The sequence below is a fragment of the Dermochelys coriacea genome, chromosome 9, assembly GCF_009764565.3.
Source record: "Dermochelys coriacea isolate rDerCor1 chromosome 9, rDerCor1.pri.v4, whole genome shotgun sequence".
Taxonomy (NCBI): domain Eukaryota; kingdom Metazoa; phylum Chordata; order Testudines; family Dermochelyidae; genus Dermochelys; species Dermochelys coriacea.
Window position 1 is genome coordinate 65,980,861 of NC_050076.1, and position 19,526 is coordinate 66,000,386.

At 49.7% G+C, this 19,526-nt stretch overlaps 1 protein-coding gene across 2 annotated transcripts in view; it reads right to left on the reverse strand.

Annotated features, from left to right (window-relative positions):
• DRP2 (dystrophin related protein 2) overlaps window positions 1-19,526 on the reverse strand; it is a 47,347-nt gene that overhangs the window by 14,124 nt on the left and 13,697 nt on the right. For both annotated transcript variants that reach the window (XM_038417461.2, XM_038417457.2), the window contains exons 3-10: window positions 11,084-11,217; window positions 9,872-10,028; window positions 8,648-8,768; window positions 4,551-4,819; window positions 3,795-3,941; window positions 3,193-3,271; window positions 1,365-1,425; window positions 381-442 (exon numbers count right to left, since the gene is read on the reverse strand). In XM_038417461.2, coding sequence (XP_038273389.1) covers window positions 381-442; window positions 1,365-1,425; window positions 3,193-3,271; window positions 3,795-3,941; window positions 4,551-4,819; window positions 8,648-8,768; window positions 9,872-10,028; window positions 11,084-11,217 — 1,030 coding nt within the window. The remainder of the gene's footprint in view (window positions 1-380; window positions 443-1,364; window positions 1,426-3,192; window positions 3,272-3,794; window positions 3,942-4,550; window positions 4,820-8,647; window positions 8,769-9,871; window positions 10,029-11,083; window positions 11,218-19,526) is intronic.

Below are 19,526 nucleotides of genomic sequence, written 5' to 3' on the forward strand. Positions count from 1 at the left end.
CGGCAGGGAAAGGAGTACTCGCCAGTCACAGACTTTGCAGGGGAAAGTGTCCTTTGAATTAGCACAGAACCCAAGCCAAAGGATGTTGTGCCAGTTCTAACAAACAAAAGGATCAATCCTCCGTCAGGGACAGAAGGTGAGGAGGAGCGAGCGTGGCAGAAGACAGCACAGAATCACACACCAGGTCTCTGCGAGACTCTGGATCCATTATATTGAGGGGAACTAAGCGGAGGGAGTTCTGCCGCTTGTCAGGGTGCACTGGGGGATTGCTCTGAGTCCTGTCGTATAAAGGGCGTGGAAAGGACAGGCTGTGTGAATCAGTGCTCTCCATGGGCTCATGCAGCGGGGTCCCCAAGGGAGGTGCCTAGAGCAGCTCTTACCTAGCGTTTGATATAACTCGGTCATCTTGGGGTGGTCCCAGCATGTCGTCTGAGCCTGGTGGCTGAAAAAAAAAAGAAGGAAACCAAATCACTAAACCTGTAAATTTACTGGCAGACATGTGAACAGGCAGCCAGCCATCACCCCCTTTTTATTGCAAAGGGTCCCCAAAGTCTGTGCTGCACTTCCTGGATCGGAGCTCCCTCTGGTCCCAAACCAGGCAGCAGATGCCTGCAGGCCTCTGCCCATCACCTGACGGTCCCGTCCTCCCATCTCAGAATAATGGTGCACAGAGATCCCACATGCTTTCTTCCGCGGGGGGTGAGGGGCATTGATAATACCAAGGGGATTCCCAGTGCACACAGGCAGGGGTGCATTTTGGTGGCAGGGGGTCCACCCTGGTGGAATCAGGTGTGATAAGCTTGTTCAAACATCACTGTTAATTTCGCCTTCAGCCCCACCTCTTATGGGCTGACTGCTAGGGTCCTTCCTCCTCCAACATGCATCCACTACTCCCCAGTACCCCAACGCCTGCTAACAGCCACTAGGGGGTGCCTAAAAACAGCACTTGCCAAACTATGCCCCCCCTCCCTCACACACCCCCCCCCCTCTAATATCTACAAATGTCCTCTCTGCAAAACCTAATGAGAGTCCCCAGAGCTGGGAATCCTGCAAGGGAACACATCTCTTGCCCCAACCACAGCTGAATGTGGGGGCCCACCTAAGTTCCTACTTAAACCAGAGACTGCCCAGGGAGGATCTCTGTCCAGGGGAGAAAGGACCACTTGGGCTGTGTCTGGTGTGATTGGAAGGCGGTGAGCTCACCGTATGAGATCCTGGAATGTATAGAATTTGTGTTTTGCCCCATCAAGACCACGTAGGTCTTATTGGAGGTGAGTCACACAGGGGATGGAAGACAGACAGAGCGCCCCAGAAAGTGAGACAGAGAGACCAGCCACTCTTCCAGCTTCTGACTGTACACTTACTTGATGTAGTACGGCACTTTATTGGGTGAAATTGCTCGTTCCCAGGGAACCTGGACAGAGGCTGCAGAGAGAGACAGATACAGACGTGCCTGTCAGTCAAACTCCTCTCTGATAAGAGATCGCAGCCTACTGAGTTCTGTTCTTGAGAGCAGAGATGAGGTGGGGCTAGGGATGCAGCACTCCTTGTACTGTGAATGCAGAAATGGAGTAACTATCTAGAGGGGGAGGGATAGCTCAGTGGTTTGAGCATTGGCCTGGTAAACCCAGGGTTGTGAGTTCAATCCTTGAAGGGGCCATTTAGGGATCTGGGGCAGATATTGGGGATTGGTTCTGTTTTGAGCAGGGGGTTGGACTAGATGATCTCCTGAGGTCCCTTCCACCCCTGATATTCTATGATCATATTCTGTGTCCCCAGCCTTACCCCACTCCCCACAGTTGGCTATGGACAGGACTCTGCCACTGGGACACTGTCATTGCCCCAGGCAGTGATCCCTGGTCAGTGCAATCCTTCCTTACAAGGTCCATCCTTGAGACCCCAATGTGCATCAGTGTGGGTGGGTGTACTGCACTGGATTTGGGTGCTGGAGGGTGTGTTGCTACCCTCTAATGGCTGGGCCACAGTGTGTGAGACACCTGCTTCTCTCACTCTCATTAGAGATCTTTGTCAGTTCAGGAGAGGCCTGTTTTTCTGGAGCAGAAAATGGACAGGAGCCCTACCATAACTGTATTGGTTGCCTGCAGCACCAGTCATTATCTGGGGAAAGGAAACCCTTTCACCTCCAGCTCCACCACCAAACAGCTCACCTCCACACAGGCACTTTATAAGTACAGTACCAAGGTCAGTGCTTCTCAACCTGGCTCCTAAATCCATGTACAGGCACCCAGGCCAAGTGACCTGATCTACAGAGAAGCCGAGCACCCACTAACCCCAATGATGTCATTGGGAGCTGTGGGTGCTCAACACCGCAGAGAATCAAGCCATTTTTATGTAGGAGCCTAACATCAGATACCCAGGTTTGGAAATGTTGTCCTAAGTGCTTTCCACTGCAGGGTTCGCCATGATGCCAAGACAGCCTCCTGACAGAGCCAGCTCAGTGACGTGGGAATAGCATCCTGCTTTACAATGGAAAATAACAGGTGCATTCTCACCGCCCTACCCACCACTGTGGACTATGGGAGCTGACTTTTTGCTGCCATCTGTCATCGAGCCCTGTGGAGTCACAGGATTACTGAGTTTGGCACAGCCCCAAGAGCCAACTGGGAGCTGCTTCAGGCCCATGTCACCATGTCTATGTCATTGAATGGGGCACCATTCCACCTGACTGGCACATGTGGTTAGCAAATACGGATCATAATAGCCTGGAGAGCTGCCTCCTGCATAAGGGCTTGTCTCCAGAGAGGGTTAAGATTCAGGGAACAAAGACCACTTTACTTCCAAACAGGAGCATCCACATGGGTTTAAAGCACTCTCACTGATGCCAAATGACTTCACACTTTACTGGATTTGTCGTATTTTTCCCAAGTGTCCCCATATAGACAAGCACCTAAATCCTGTACCTCACCGGTGTCATGGTGCTATCAACCTTGAGTAATGTCATGTGTCACTTAGGAACTGCCACTCGATAGTGACTCTTTCAAGCTGGTTGTTGGGGTTGCCCTGGCAGAGCTAGGCCAAGGGGAATATGTCTCTGGGGGAAATCTTGAGTGGTCAAGGCAGTAAGAAAGGCAGGCAGGTGTGAATCTGTACAAAGCAACAGGCACAGTGCTTAGCTTCTCCAGCCCAGGGGGTATCTGATGGTGAGGACACTGGGAGGATCTGCTCACGTACTGGAGAGGAAGTGCTGGGAACCTGGTCCAAAGTCCCGATGGGCATCCTGGAGCTGCTTCAGGCGTTCGTTAACTGAGGCCTGGGAGAAGGGGAAACTGGAACTTAAAAGTGAACTTCCCCAGGACTTCAGCTTTTAGACAGGCCAGTAGGCATCGCACATGTACTAACATGGCACTGCAATGCACCACCTCTCCCCCACATCCACCACCTTCCTGGATTCCTATCCCCCAACAACCAAACCCTCCTGCCCACTCCCTCGCCTAGCTAATTCTCAGTCCCCACAGGCCAGATCCGCACTATGGCTCCACTGAAGTCACCGGAGCTGCACCCATTTATGCCAGCTGAGAACCTGCCCCTATAAGCCCCCGTTGTGCCTTGTCCCTCATGTTGCCTCTGTTTCCCAGAATCCCACTGCAGACTCACCACCTCCCTGTCCCAGTGGCCTGCTGTCTCCCTCTCTCTCAGAAAAGGCCCATTCAGACCTATGACCCCAGATCTCTGTTACCCTTGTTGCACTCTGACAGCCCCTTCCCCATAATGTCCAACTACTGTTCATGGGGCACCCAACTTCCCTCCTTTGCCCCCACGTTGCCCCTTCCTACCTGCAGTTGTTTCCATCGGGTGTTGATCTGCTCCAGAGCCCGGGAGTTCTCCATGGACAGATGCACATCTGAGATAGCAAGCTGGTGTGCGAGGTCATTAACTAGCTTCATCCCGTCCTTCATGGGGGAGAGCTCCTCTTTAAACAGCTAGAGCCCCCCATCCCAAAGAGAAGACACACAAGGTGGGACAGAGAGAAAAGCCACTCACCTGACTCTTTCATTGTAACATCATTAGCAATGCTCTGATACTGGCCTGGGTACACCAGCAGCTGGCATTGCCTGGGAGAGTGTGGGTGGGTGGGAATCACTGCTTAACCTTTCTTTTCTGAGAGTGCTAAAGCAGCAGAAGGAACCCAGCAAGCCAGACTGAAGATGCACACACTAGCACTACGATGGAATTGAGTCCTCTTGCTTGGGATACTAATCAGATCCCAACTAGTAGCCAACGAGAAGAAGAGTCCTATCCAGAGAGTGCCTGGTTTGAGCAGGGTACAGTGAGGGGAATATGCTCCACTGGAGAAGACCTCAGGATTATCTATCCCTCAAGACGTCACAAGCCAAATTTGCCCTATCAGTCAGTGGAGTCACCACTAGCGATGAACTGATCCCTCTGGTTTTAACGGTGTCCAGACAGGATTTTGGCACAGTCCTATTTGGATAGTGACTGTATCAGACTGCATGATGCTGTCTTACTGGAGGAGATCCTGCAGAGACACAACTGGTCTCCCTTAGGGACAGAGAAAGGGTAAGATGTACCTTGGTTGCCTGGATGTGCTCTGGTAAGGAGTCAATAAAGAGGTCCCCAATGGGCTCCCAGGTTTCTCGCACACTCTCGGCCTGGTCCAGTGTTGTGCTGAGCTCCTCCATGGCTTCCTTGATCTCCAGCAGCTGCTCCAGTGTCCGTTCAATGTGACGGTGCTGGTCAACACAGCGGGCAGTGAGCTTCTCCCACAGCTCACTGGCCACATTCGCCTGCTTCCAGACAAAACGGCTGATGTTCTGGATCCTCTGCCTTGGAGAGACATCTACGAGAGAAGAAGCAGGGCCACAGTGAACAACCAGCAGATCCCAGCCACAGCAGGGACAGCCAATGCAAGGGTGGAGTGACAAGAGGAAGAAAGATGAGAAAGAGGAGAAGCCAGGGAGAATTGGGAAGAGGAGGAACAAAGGACAGAGAGAAGGGAGAGAGGAAAAAGAGGACAATTTCAGTACATGTCATAGAATCATAGAAATGCAGGGCTGGAAGGGACCTCAACAGATCATCAACTCCAGCCCCCAGCCCTGAGGCAGGGCCAAGTAAACCTAGATCAGCCCTGACAGGTATTTGTCCAACCTCCTTCCCAAAAGCCTCCAGTGATGGGGATTCCACAACTTCCCTTGGAAGCCTATTCCAGAACTTAACCATCCTTGGAGTTCAAAAGCTTTTCCTAATATCTAACCTAAACTTCCCTTGCTTCAGATAAAGCCCATTACTTTTTGTTGTACCTTCAATGGACATGCAGAACAATTGATCACCATCCTCTTTAGAACAGCTCTTAACATATTTGGAAACTATCATCAGGTCCCCCCTCAGTCTTCTTATCCAAAGACTAAACATGCCTAGTTTTTTTAACCTTTCCTCCAATTTCCCAGAACTGGACCCAGTATCCAGTTGAGGCCTCACCAGTGCCATATAGAGCAGGACAATTACCTCCCAGTACGACACTCCTGCTAATACACCCCTATTAGCCTTTTTAGCAACTACATCACCTTGCTGATTCATATTTAGCAGTACTACCATCTAGCCAGTTATTTCCCATTTTGTAGCTGGGCATTTGATTTTTCCTTCCTAAATGCAGTACCTCTCCCCTGGTCTTTTTTGAATTTCATCTCGTTGATTTCAGACCAATTTTTCAATCTGTCAAGATAGTTTTGAATTCTAATCCTGTTCTCCAAAGTGCTTGTGACCCCTCCCAGCTTGGTGTCATCCACAAATTTTATAAGCATATTCTCCACTCCATTATCCAAGTCATGTAAGTATTGTCTAGTACTAGACCAGGACTGACCCCTGCAATACCCCACTAGATACACCCTCCCAGATTGACAGTGAACCATTGATAATTACTCTGTGCATACGATGTTTCAACCAGTTGTGCACACACCTTATAGTATTTTCATGTAGCCCACATTTTCCTAGTTTGCTTATGAGAATGTCATGTGGGACTATTTCAAAACCCTTACTAAAATCAAGATATATCACATCTACTGCTTCCCCGCATCCACTAGGTAAAAATAACCCTGTCAAAGAAGGAAATTAAATTGGTTTGGCATGATTTGTTCCTGATAAATTAATGCTAGCTATTCCTTATAATCTTATCCTACTCTAGGTACTTACAATATGATTGTTTAATAATTTGTTCCGGTACCTTTTCCCTGTATCAAAGTTAGTCTGACTGGTCAGTAATTTGCCAGGTCCTTTGTTCCTCTTTTTAAAGATAGGTACTATGCTTGCCCTTCTCCAATCCTCTGGGATCTCTCCTGTCCTCCATGAATTCTCTACAATAATTATTAACAGTTCTGAGATTGCTTCAGCACCCTAGGATGGATTTCATCAGGCTCTGGTGACTTGAATGCATCTAATTTATCTAAATATTCTATAATCTGTTCTTTCTCCATTTTGGGTTGTGTTCTTTTCTCCTTGTTGTTAATATTAGTTATGTTGACTATCTAGTCATCATTAACCTTTTTTAGTGAGGATTGAAGCAAAATAGGCATTAAACACCTCATCCTCCTTGATATCAGTTACTAGCTCTCCTTCCCGGCTAAGTAGAGGACCTCCACTTTCCTTCATCTTTCTCTTGCTACTAGTGTATTTAAAGAACCTATTCTTGCTGTTTTTTATGTTCCTTCCTAGTTGTAACTCACTTTATGCCTTAGCCTTGCTGATTTTGTCCCTATACACTTGTGCTATTCTTTTGTATTCATCCTTACAATTTGTCCTTGTTTCCACTTTTTGTAGGATTCTTTTTTGATGTTCAGGTAATTAAAGAGCTTCTGATGGAGCCATATTAGTCTCTTACTATTCTTCCTAACTTTCTTCCTATCAGGATTGTTTGCAGTTGTGCTTTTAATATTATCTGCTTGAGAAACTGCCAGGCAGCTCTCCTGAACTTCTTTATCCCTTACATTTTCTTCCCAGGGGACTTAACCTACCAGGTCTCTGAGTTCTGCTTTTTTTAAATCCACCATCCTTATTCTGGTGCTCTCACTCCTGGCTTTCCTTAGAATCATGAAATCTATCATTCAGATCATTTTCACCCAGGTTGCCTTCCCTCTTCAGATTCATTCCTCTTTGAGCATTACAGCTCAGCTTCTCCCGCTGCCAGTCACAAGCTTCCTGCCTACCAACATCAGTCTGATCATGGCCTGCGCTCACAAGTGATGGCTTTGGCCCATGAGGCTAAGCTATTTTCCAAGGAGCTTGCCTAACAGAGTATCAGGGTACAGCATGCACATTCCATTGGACACAGTGACCCGGCAGCCAGCGCTGCTACATCCCAGTCAGGAGCTGCTGGTCTGACAAAGGACCTCTGAAGGACTGCGCACACCAGTAGCTTCACTTGTGGTACCAAGGTGAGTACTCCGCTGAAGGAGTCAAGATGGCCCTATTGCCTTTAAAGCACAACTCCTAAATTCCTTCCCCAGGCAGATACAGCCCCTCAAGTTACAGGCAGCTTTGACTGAGTAAGAGCCTCAGAGCTGGGCCCATTAATGCGAGGGGAGTGTTATCCCTGTTACACAGATGGGGAAACTGGCACAGAGAGAGATTAAGTGATTTACCCAAGGTCACAAAGCAGGTCAGGGGCAGAGCTGAGTGCCAATCAGCGTAGGGAGCCCAGCGCTCAGCAAAGGGGCCCTATTATTGGCCAGGCCAGATCACTTCACTCCTCCTCCCTATCAGTGGGGAAAGCACAGGAGCTGCCAGGACCCCACACAAATGCTGGGAATGGATTTGTACCCTGCCCCCCAGCCAAGAGAGGGAGCAGTGGCTGGCAGAGCACTTCTTCCTTCCCAGCCATTGCGGGTGGGGCTGAAGGAAGAGAGGAAACCCCTCAGAGTCACCAAGAAAAGGGAGAGCTCTCCACCACCTCTGGAGGGAAGAGGCCATGGCTTCACATAAGGGGTGTGGCTCAGGTGAAGGGCTGGGACAAGAGTTTATTTTGCAGGCATGCTAATTAAATCACTGTTCAATGCCGTCATGTACCATGTTGCATCTCTCTAGGATGAGCCACACACTATGCCATTCTGGGCATGTGCCACACACTGTGCTCCATCACACCCCGTGCTTGCTGTGTGCCTAGCCCCACCACAAAGTAACATGACATAGGATATGTCCACGCTGTCCTCGGAGATGTGATGGCAGCACATGCAGACATACCCAAGCTAGCTTTATTTGAGCTAACTTCAGTGTCTATAGCAGTGATGAGCTTCAGTGCAGGCTAGCCACCCCAGTAATGATCTAAGATCCCAGGTGGGCTCATGAGCCTATGCCGAAGTTCACGCTGCTGTAGCTTTGCTGCTATTGCTACCCAAGCTAGCAAGATCAAAGCAAGTATGTCGACAGGTGCTGCGAATCACCCCTCCAATGGCAGTGCAGGCATACCTATGGTGACACACGGAGTGCCAGTGCCAGGTAACACTGTGCTATAGGACTGCCCATTCAGTTCATTCATGCTGCACTGCGGTACACAATGCCACATTGCCCCCTGCCCCTGCTCGTCTCCTCTCTCAGAACAACAGCATGCAGGGTCCGAGACCTAGGCCATGCTGACATGAGGACAAGGAGGGGGATGAGAGTGGGAGGCTCCACAAACCTTTACTTTCAGAATTGGGTTCCTCCAATTCCTCGAATGGGTGCTGGGAAAGGAAGGCCTGCGCCGACTCCAGGATGGAATAAATATATGGGCCCCGAGACTTCACCTCTTCCATGAAAGCCTGCAGTGGGGAGGCACAGCATGACAAAACAAAGGCTGAGTTAGAGAACTGAAAGGCTCCTTCCTCAACCAAGAACTGTGCAGTGAATTACTCACTCCAGTGCACAAGCGAACTACCAGCACGTACCTGACATGTTAAAGAAGCTCTGCCTCAGAAGATGGTACATGAACATCTTTAGCATACAAAGGAAAGTTAATGGATAAACAGCCCTGGGATTCAAGGAAGATCCCACCACATGGAAGGAGGAGAGAGATTTGGTGAGATCTGTAGATCAACAGTGTCTCTGAAATAGACAACTAATGGTGTGTTCTGGGCCATGAATTATTAAAGGGGAGGCATTCTGATCATGGCCAGTTTGCATTGTAGGTCCAGGGAGGAGGAAACAGTCCTTTGTAAATATTTTAAATACTTAGTCCTGTCACAAGTGCAGGGGACAGGACTTGATGACTTCTTGAGGTCCCTTTCAGTTCTATGATTCTCCTGAATTCAGATGGGATGACATTGGTTAATCAGAACTGCTATGTGCTATAACACAACAAGGATTCTCACATCCCTGTCATTGTGTCAGCTGTAGATCTAAGTCAGACAGATGACCCAATCTGGTCTCTTGGATCCCAGCAGGCAAGTGTCAGGATCCCCACGAGTGTGGCCAAAGAAAGGTATCTGTCTGTTTGAGAGCTCGGATATTGCAGCCAGTTGGGAAACAGGAAATAGTCAGTGCCTGAGGCTCAGTATCCAGTTCTGTGATCTCTTCATAGATTTAACTTTAAATCTGTAATGCAGATTTACTTTCTGTCATTTACACTAAATGCCTCTGCACTTTCTAAACTGGCCTGATTCTATCTGTCTGTTATTCATTGGGGAAAATACAGGCTGGAGCTTTTCAGAATGTTGGCTCCACCTCATAAGGGAAGGGGGAAAAACACAAGTGACAGCCAGCGTACTGGCCGCAAACATAAGTCACAGGGGAACCTGCAAGTACAGTTGTGGGCAGAGAGGCCAGGTCAGGTATCCAGGTTCCATGCCAAGGAACCTGGGGCGGGAACTCATCCTAGCTGGTGAGCGAGGATAGAGTTCTAGGGAGTGTGTATCTGGAAACGTACCACATGCGTCTCTTTTTCCTGCTGTACCAAGAGCACATCTCCCCGGAGCGGCAGCTGTGCGGACAGCTCTTCATCCTTCTGACCCAGCCAGTCTATGATCTCCTGGAGGGGGAGCTGCAGCTTCCCACTGTGGTCTGAAAAGGCCTCCAGACGAGCCCTGCACCGGATGGATGGGAACACAACAGTCATAGAGAGCAGACAAAAAGGCTGAGGCCTGATGGGAATTCACCGCTTTTCAAAAAGGGAAGAGTGGACAGTGCACTGGGCCGCTGCAGCCTGCGGCTCAGAGGGCACAGCCCAATCTCACACAGTGTGTGCCTTCTGCCCTGAGGAGAGGCAGCGAGGCCAAGGGAAAACTTGGCTATATCCTGCACTGGGTCAGGAGGGAGGAGCTCCCTCAGCCTGTCCCAGGTCAGCATGCACATGGATGCTGCCCTGGCCTCGCCTGCAGCAGAGGATCCCCTCCATGGGAGATTTCCAGGGGCTCAGCGTTAGAAGTATTTCCTGGTGTTAGCAGGGGCAGGTGAGGGGACTCCCTTAAGCTGTTTCTGATCTCCAAGTGTGTAGTGTGGGAGAGCAGAAGAACCTCCCTGGACTTGTGTGTATAAGCAGCCTGAACTCCGGCTATGCCTATATTGGCAGAGACTTGGCTATATGTTGTAGCCACCTGGACCATTTACAGGATGAGTGTGTTAAGGCAAAGCACAATTAATATGCCCTAACTGAACTCTCAGTGATGCTGGCGGTGGATCTGCAACTACAGAAGGCTGCAGAAAGGCACATGCTCCTAGAGGGGCCTGGAGGGAAGGGGCAGGCCACAGAGGAAGGCGATGTGAAGGGAATGGGTTCCTGAGTCCTTATCTTGGGCAACACACACACACACACACACTGCTTGAGGACTGGAGAGAGGGGCAGAGAGAAAGCAGGAATGGATGGGGAAGAAGAGATAAAGGGACAGGAGGAAATAAGGGGAAAGAAGGAGTGAGAGCACAAGCAAGGGCAAATGAAAAGAAAATACATTTCAAGCAGAGGAAAAAAGAGTCAGTGACTCAGAGATTTGTCTCTGTTTTAGAGGCTGAGAGGGAAAATTGCTCCAAAGTCACAGTGAACTTGGGTGGCAAATGAACTGAACAAGATCTCAAGGCTTGTGCCTAATATCTCCAGCAGGCAATCCCGGGGCAAAGACCACTCACTCCACATTGGGAGTCCTACCGAAGGCTGTGGGATTTCTTTTTGATTTCATTCCAACAAAGATTCATCTCCAGAGGTGTCTGGGGCCTGAGGGCACTGTCGGAAGCGTGCTGGGTTACACAGGGCGCTCCTTCACCATCTTCCGCTGCTTTAACCTAGGTGGAAACACAAACACCTGACACACCGTGTCCAGACACAGGATATCTAGTGGCTAGAGCACATGGCTGACTGCTGCTCTCACCTCTGCCACTGACTCACTGTGTGTTCTTGGGCACAACCCTTAACATTTATGTACCAGCTTCTCCATCTGTACAAAGGGATTGAAATGCCGGCCTGCATCACAAAAGATCTTGAGATTTTGTTAAGGATTTAAAAAACTTGAAGGATGTTCTATCAATGTAACATATTATACAGTGATCAGCATTTACAACATTGCAAGGAGATGAAGGGTTTTTATTCTTGTGCTCTGTGTGTGTGGTTTTTTTTTGTTTTTTTTTTTTTTTGCTGGATTGAGTCAGAGTTGCTCAGCTGTGTGACATAGACTCCACACCATTCTACATGGATATTCCCCTTCAGCTTAAGTGGCTAGAGCTTGTGCTTTTGGAGCACCAAAGAAGCACAGGCTTCAAATTCTGTTCCTACTGCTGCCACTAAGTTCTGAGCAGCCCCAGTGTGCAGCACAGTGACCACCAGGAAGGTGTAGGTGACCACGGATTTGTTACAATATTAATGGCCCTGGCTATGCAGCCTGAGCTACCACAAAAAATAGACTATAAACTCCCACCTGCTTCACCTGTAGAAGATTGCAGGTGAGAACATTCTCTGGCAGTCCAGGGGCCCAACTTCCAGAGACTCTGCAGCTTCTCTGCACCCACTCCAGAAGGAAGAGAGCGCATACATGTGAAAATTAGGGAGAGACTCAGAATTCCAGTCATCTGAAGAAAGGAGATCACACTATGTGTCTTTGCATTCAGCGTGCTTTAAATCCAAGGATCTCAAAGCACTTTACAATGAGGAATGTAGTCTCAATCCCTTGGGAGGAAGGGAAGCATTATCGTCACAGATTGGGGGGAAAGTGGAGGCACGGCACAGGGAAATGATTTGCACAGTGAGTCAGTTGCAGAGTTATGAGACGAACCTAGTCTCCTGGCTCCCACTCCAGAGTTCTGATCGCTAGACTGTGCTCCTTCCCATGACAAGAGCAAAGACTATCCTACTTGCCAGACACACCAACAAACAATCAGAGGGAGGCATGATCTAAGTGCAACACAAACACAAACACTCTCACCACTGTGTGTTTGGGGTGCATGGGTGGAGGGCTGGTGTGTGACCACAATGGCAGCTTGCTGCTTGTTGTCAAAACACACAAACATTTACTGTTTTCACAGGTGGGAAGTTGCTGTGTTTTGCTTGGGAAATCACAACCTTTCCCTCCAGTTCTAATTTGTTGGCAGGGCTCAGAAGTGGTAACAATTAACATGCATTAGTACCTTTCAACCCAAAGTGCTTTCCAAATGATCGGTACAGGAATCACTTCACTCAACTGGAGTGCAGCCATCTCTGAGGGGAGTGGCAGTTGTTTCAGAGAGCACAGCTACCCTGTAATAGTTTTGAGCGAGGAGGGGACCATATGCTAATGGCACAGAAGGAAAGATGGGACCAGGCAGAACAGACAAGAAATTAATTCAGGGCAGTGACACAGTAGGTCATGATCACAATGGTCCCTTCTGGCTTTATAATCTATCCAAAGGGGGTTTTGCCAAGTCACTAGGGCTATCACCTCTCTACTCCCTAAAAAAGAACTGGGAGGTACTTAATGATCACAGTGGGGGCAGAAGCGTGTTTTATGTTTCACCCAAAGCACGTTTAATTTTCTGCCCCTGATTTGCCATGTCATTCCAGAGAGCATCCCAAAAATCATCAAACACAGAGTACAGAGGAATCCTAGACATGAATATCATAAATCATTCACGCTAACGCTGCTGCCTGTATACTGAAAGTCAATACATTTCTTGTGCAAATACCCATGCTGCCAAAGTAGGTTAGCCCTGCGTGGCCATAGCCACCTCCTCTGTCCCCAGGGAGATTGCAAAGGGATCAGGGCCAATGGCCTTTCTCCATCGGGGGGAGGGGGGGCAAACGGAACTACATGGATATAACCCCACGGGAAGCATGATCCTCACCAGCCTAGTTTAGGAAAAGGGTAAAAGTCCACGATGCCTGCCACTCACCGACTACGTCCCATAGATGAGCCAGAGGGAAAGCAGCCATACACTGGTCAGGTGTGCAATGCCTGCCCAGAACAAAACCCCTGCAGGTGAGTGGGGGAAAGCAGTGCTTCCGCATCAAGCACCGGTTCCACTGGCTGCAGCTGCCGAGGTGGCAGGCCGATTGGATCCTTCTCCCTCCAGAAGTCAGATGCATGTAAACAGCTTTATTTTTAGATGTGTGTGCAGGCACACACACACACAGAGGCTGTGGAGCACTTCCCCTACCTGTGCAGAGCCAGGGATCCATGGTGTGGCTGCTCACCAGCTGCACAGGAGAGAACATTGTCCTCCTCTTTTCCCAGTGCCATCACCCAGCACCAGGCAGACCGCAGCAGGAGAAAGGCAAGCAGCACCACAGGGAAGAGAGGCAGGGTGGAAGGGACCAGAGGGTGGGCGAGGAGCAGGATGGGGGGGCTGAGAGGAGCTGCTGCCCTGTTTACTGACCCCCCAGGAATCTGGAAGGAGGCGGCGGCAGCAGCCGCTCTGCCAGTGAATCACAGCTTTGTCCGGGTGGAATTCCAGCTCCCTCCAACCTGCCTTAACCCCCACGGGTACCACGGCAGCTGTCTGTGTGTGAGGGAGGGCAGGGTGTCACCAGGAGTCATCCTGTGCACACATGTGTGACAGGCACTGATGGGGGAGAAGGTACCACAGCTAGCCACGTTCAAAGAAATCACTGCACATATAAGAGAACACAGCACTGAGCAGGGCCACCCCGGGTAATAGCAAAGGTGGCACTGTACAGGGCTAGGGCCCCTGTGTAATAGCAAAGGCAATGGTGCAGCAGCCCCCAGGTCCTCTGGTTACTGCAAATGGAGTGCTGGGGTCTCAGCATTTATTTGTCAATGGACAGATTCCTGAAGAAATAGTCAATGCAAGCTTTTAGTCTCCTAGACAGACCCAGGGCGCACCTGGGGGCTCTGTCCGAGTCCCGTTATGGTGGGAGAGGACGGGGGTGGGGGGAGGCAGGGGGGTGGAAACAGAAACTCCTCAAACTCCATTATACGAGAAGGACGGCGGGAGGTTACACTGAAAGAGCTACAGGAGTTCCCTATTGCTACCAGAAACCCTGTCCAGAGCCTCAGTGGAGAAGCATCTGCCTGGCCCACACCTCCTGGACAAGCCATGAGCTCACCTGGGTGAGCCCCAGCAGAGGTGTGCATCACAGTGATGGCCAGGGCCTGCCTTAGGGACAGAAGGGGAAGCCCCTCTGCAGATTCAGTGCTCCCCTCCTTCACTGCTGGGGCTCCCTGGGCCGGACTTCCCCACATGTCAACATCAACATTCCTGGGCTTGGCTCACACCCATCTGCACCCAGGGAAAACATCTTGTTTTTGCCAAAAGGATTTCGTCCCCGTTCCCATCTGTCTCCCACAGAGTTCTCTGGAGTTTCTGCAGCTTGGCATTGTTTCCATGCTCAGTTCCACCTACAGGAACACTATGAAAAAGCTCCCTGTATCTCTCCCTCTTCCCATTCTCTCTCTCTCTCTCTCTGCATGCCTGCCATCTCTACCCATTTGTCCCCTCCTCCCTCCCTCTGTGCTGGGCTGCCCTTTGCAATCTGGGGGCTCTCACACCAACACACTCTTCAGTTTTCACCAACCCAGTGGGATCCCTGGACTCTGAAGCCAAGACAATAGCGACGCCAGCAACCCTGAGTAAGGCTCATTCCAGGAAGGGGGCAGACAGTGCATGGTATTTGGAGGGTGGAAGGCAGAGCTGCTATTAAGATCACTGCCCTGCAAGCAGAGCAAGCCAGTGGCACTCTGCCTGCATGTGGGGTTAAATACTCTAGCCCTGTGCAGCGCAGAAGTCAGGAAAGGCTTTGGGTGGGTGATTATAAGCTCAGAGCAATGAGTGCCCCTCGTACACCCTCTCTCCAGTGCAGCTGCTGATTGCTGCAAGTGTCCCTGAGGTTGCCCTTGCCTCTGTCCGTTTCCCTGCTTATTCCCTCTTTCACTCCTGTACCCCCAAAAGAGAGTCAGACCCACCCAGGGATAGCTCCTCAGTATGTTCATGGCAGGCAGGCGGCAGTGGGAGTTGCTGCTCAGCTCACTCTGCTCTCCCTTCAACCCTCTGCTCCTTGTTAATCTGCTGGGTCGTTTATTAACCCCCTTACACACTCCTGGTAATAGCTACATAACAGCCACCCCCTCCCCATAAACACTGACTCAGAACCAGCAGGAAAAAGTCACAGGCTCATCTGTGAGACCCGCTTCCAACCTGGGAACTGGTTCAGACAGACAGATGCCAGTTTCTCACACTTCCCCCAGCTTCTCTCCCCCGAGCTGCAGATCTCCATGCTGGGGCAGCCAGTGCAACGGCAACACACGGTGCTGGGATCCAACCCCAGACTCAGCCATCCTGAACTCCTTGGAAACAGCAAAAAACACCTGGGTGTGCTGTAGAACAGTAGTTCTCAACCAGGGGTCCGGGGCCCTCTAGGGGGGCCTTGAGCAGGTTTCAGGGGGGCCTGCAAGCAGGGCCAGCATTAGACTTGCTGGGGCCCAGGGCAGAAAGCCGAAGGCCCACTGCATGGGGCTGAAGCCCAGGTCCCTGAGCCTCGTCAGCTGGGGCTGAAGCCTGAGCAATGTAGCTTCGTGGGACCCCTCTGGCATGGGGCCCCAGGCAATTGTTCTGCTTGCTACTCCCTAATGCCAGCCCTGGCTTTTATATGCAGAAAACCAGTTATTGTGGCACAAGTGGGCTGTGGAGTTTTTATACCATGTTGGGGGGCAGCCTCAGAAAGAAAATGTTTAAGAACCTCTGCTGTAGAAGAGGAGTGCCGAGGCCAAAGGGGGCTTGCTTCACTCAGAGCAGTACTGCTGTTTCCACAGGTCGCTGGTCCAGCACTCTTCAGCCAGAGGGAGAGAGAATGGAAAGGGGCAGTGAAGGGTGGAAGGGAAAGAGCCCTGAAGAGCCTCTGCTGAACCTCCAGATCAGACAAGCAATGCAGGCACTTCTGTGCCTTCTCTGCCATCGGCTGGGGTCTTGGGTTAACTGGCTCATTCCCCTTTCGCAGGCAGGACAAACTGCCAGCCCTGGCTACGTTCAGCACAAGAAGTGCAAGGCAAACACACATCTAATGACCACTGACACAGTATCTGAGGGACACACAGGCCATGCAGGTCAGAAACCTGCTTAGGATGGCTACTGGCCTCAGCCCGTCCAGCCAAGAATAGCACAGGCCTGCTCCTAACCAAAGACCTGGGATTTCCAAAAGGGCCAAAGGGAAATAGATTCTTCAATCCCACCAATATTGCCAGCCCCAAGTGTTCAAAAATCATAAGGCAGGCCCCAAAGAATCATGAGATCAGCTTAAAAATCATGAGACTTAAAAACAGTTGGATTTTTTTCTTTGCCTTCTGGTTTTTGAGCCTTTAGCACCAGGGTCACATTTTCCACCTCTTCTCTGCAGAAACTTCCTTTTTTAAAAAATGATAGCTGAATTCCTCATGCTTCTCAAGTCACATGAATCCAGGAGCTGGGACTTTAAGAAAAACAAATATTGCAAGACTAACCATCAAATCATGAGAGATGATAACAGAGACCCCCTAAGCTCCACACACACACACATATCCACACATGATTTTTGGTGGTGGAGGTTTGAAATCCAGAACAGATCCCAACAATGCACATTGTCACTCAAGCCCATCTCTTGTTTGTGAAGCACCGTGCATCTGGAAAGTGCTATATGAGTAGAATACACTAAGTAGAAGCTGGGGGAGATGGAGGAAATAACAGCCCCACCACTAACAGGAATGTAGGAGGTGCTACTTTGCTATAAATACAGAAGTTTGGCAACTGTCACCAAAACTCTAAATTGAAAGAGAAAAATTTGATAGTTAATTAGCCCTGGCACTCTTAGAATCATAGAATATCAGGGTTGGAAGGGATCTCAGGAAGTAATCTAGTCCAACCCCCTGCTCAAAGCAGGACCAATCCCCAACTAAATCATCTCAGCCAGGGCTTTGTCAAGCCTGACCTTAAAATCCTCTAAGGAAGGAGATTCCACCACCTCCCTAGGTAACGCATTCCAGTGCTTCACCCTCCTAGTGAAAAAGTTTTTCCTAATATCCAACGTAAACCTCCCCCACTGCAACATTAGACCATTACTCCTTGTTCCATCATCTGCTACCACTGAAAACAGTCTAGATCCATCCTCTTTGGAACCTCCTTTCAGGTAGTTGAAAGCAGCTATCAAATCCCCCCTCATTCTTCTCTTCCGCAGATTAAACAATCCCAGTTCCCTCAGCCTCTCCTCATAAGTCATGTGTTTCAGTCCCCTAATCATTTTTGTTGCCCTCCGCTGAATGTTTTCCACTTTCTTCACATCCTTCTTGTAGTGTGGGGCCCAAAATTGGACACAGTCCTCCACATGTGGCCTCACCAATGTCGAATAGAGGGGAATGATCACGTCACTCAATCTGCTGGCAATGCCCCTACTTACACATCCCAAAATGCCATTGGCTTTCTTGGCAACAAGGGTACACTGTTGACGCATATCCAGTGTCTCGTCCACTGTAACCCCAGGTCCTTTTCTGCAGAACTGCTGCCTAGCCATTCGGTCCCTAGTCTGTAGGGGTGCATGGGATTCTTCCGTCCTAAGTGCAGGACTCTGCACTTGTCCTTGTTGAACCTCATCAGATTTCTTTTGGCCCAATCCTCTAATTTGTCTAGGTCCCTCTGTATCCTATCCCTACCCTCCAGCGTATCTACCTCTCCTCCCAGTTTAGTGTCATCTGCAAACTTGCTGAGGGTGCAATCCACGCCATCCTCCAGATCATTAATGAAGATATTGAACAAAACCGGTCCCAGGACCGACCCTTGGAGCACTCCACTTGATACCAGCTGCCAACTAGACATAGAGCCATTGATCACTACACATTGAGCCCAACAATCTAGCCAGCTTTCTATCCACCTTATAGTCCATTCATCCAGCCCATATTTCTTTAACTTGCTGGCAAGAATACTGTGGGAGACCGTGTCAAAAGCTTTGCTAAAGTCACTGCTTTTCCCTCATCCACAGAGCCAGTTATCTCATCATAGAAGGCAATTAGATTAGTCAGGAATGACTTGCCCTTGGTGAATCCATGCTGACTGTTCCTAATCACTTTCTGCTCCTCTAAGTGCTTCAGAATTGATTCCTTGAGGACCTGCTCCATGATTTTTCCAGGGACTGTGGTGAGGCTGACTGGACTATAGTTCCCCAGATCCTCCTTCTTCCCTTTTTTAAAGATGGGCACTACATTAGCATTTTTCCAGTTGTCTGGGACCTCCCCCGATCGCCATGAGTGTTCAAAGATAATGGCCAATGGCTCTGCAATCACATCCACCAACTCCTTTAGCACTCTCGGATGCAGCGCATCTGGCACCAGGGACTTGTGCTTGTCCAGCTTTTCTAAATAGTCCCGAATCAGTTCTTTCTCCACAGAGGGCTGGTCACCTCCTCCCCATGCTGTGCTGCCCAGTGCAGCAGTCTGGGACCTGACCTTGTTCATGAAGACAAAGGCAAAAAGCATTGAGTACATTACCTTTTTCCACATCCTCTGTCACTAGGTTGCCTCCCTCATTCAGTAAGGGGCCCACACTTTCCTTGACTTTCTTCTTGTAGCTAACATACCTGAAGAAACCCTTCTTGTTACTCTTAACGTCTCTTGCTAGCTGCAACTCCAAGTGTGATTTGGCATTCCCGATTTCACTCCTGCATGCCAGAGCAATATTTTTATACTCTTTCTTGGTCATTTGTCCGATCTTCCACTTCTTGTAAGCTTCTTTTTTGTGTTTAAGATCAGCAAGGATTTCACTGTTAAGCCAAGCTGGTCACCTGCCATATTTACTATTCTTTCTACACATTGGGATGGTTTGTTCCTATAACCTCGATAAGGATTCTTTAAAATACAGCCAGCTCTCCTGGACTCCTTTCCCCATCGTGTTATTCTCCCGGGGAATCCTGCCCATCAGTTCCCTGAGGGAGTCAAAGTCTGCTTTTCTGAAGTCCAGGGTCTGTATTCTGCTGCTCTCCTTTCTTCCTTGTGTCAGGATCCTGAACTCGACCATCTCATGGTCACTGCCTCCCAGGTTCCCATCCATTTTTGCTTCCCCTACTAATTCTTCCCAGTTTGTGAGCAGCAGGTCAAGAAGATGTCTGCCCCGAGTTGGTTCCTCCAGCACTTGCACCAGGAAATTGTCCC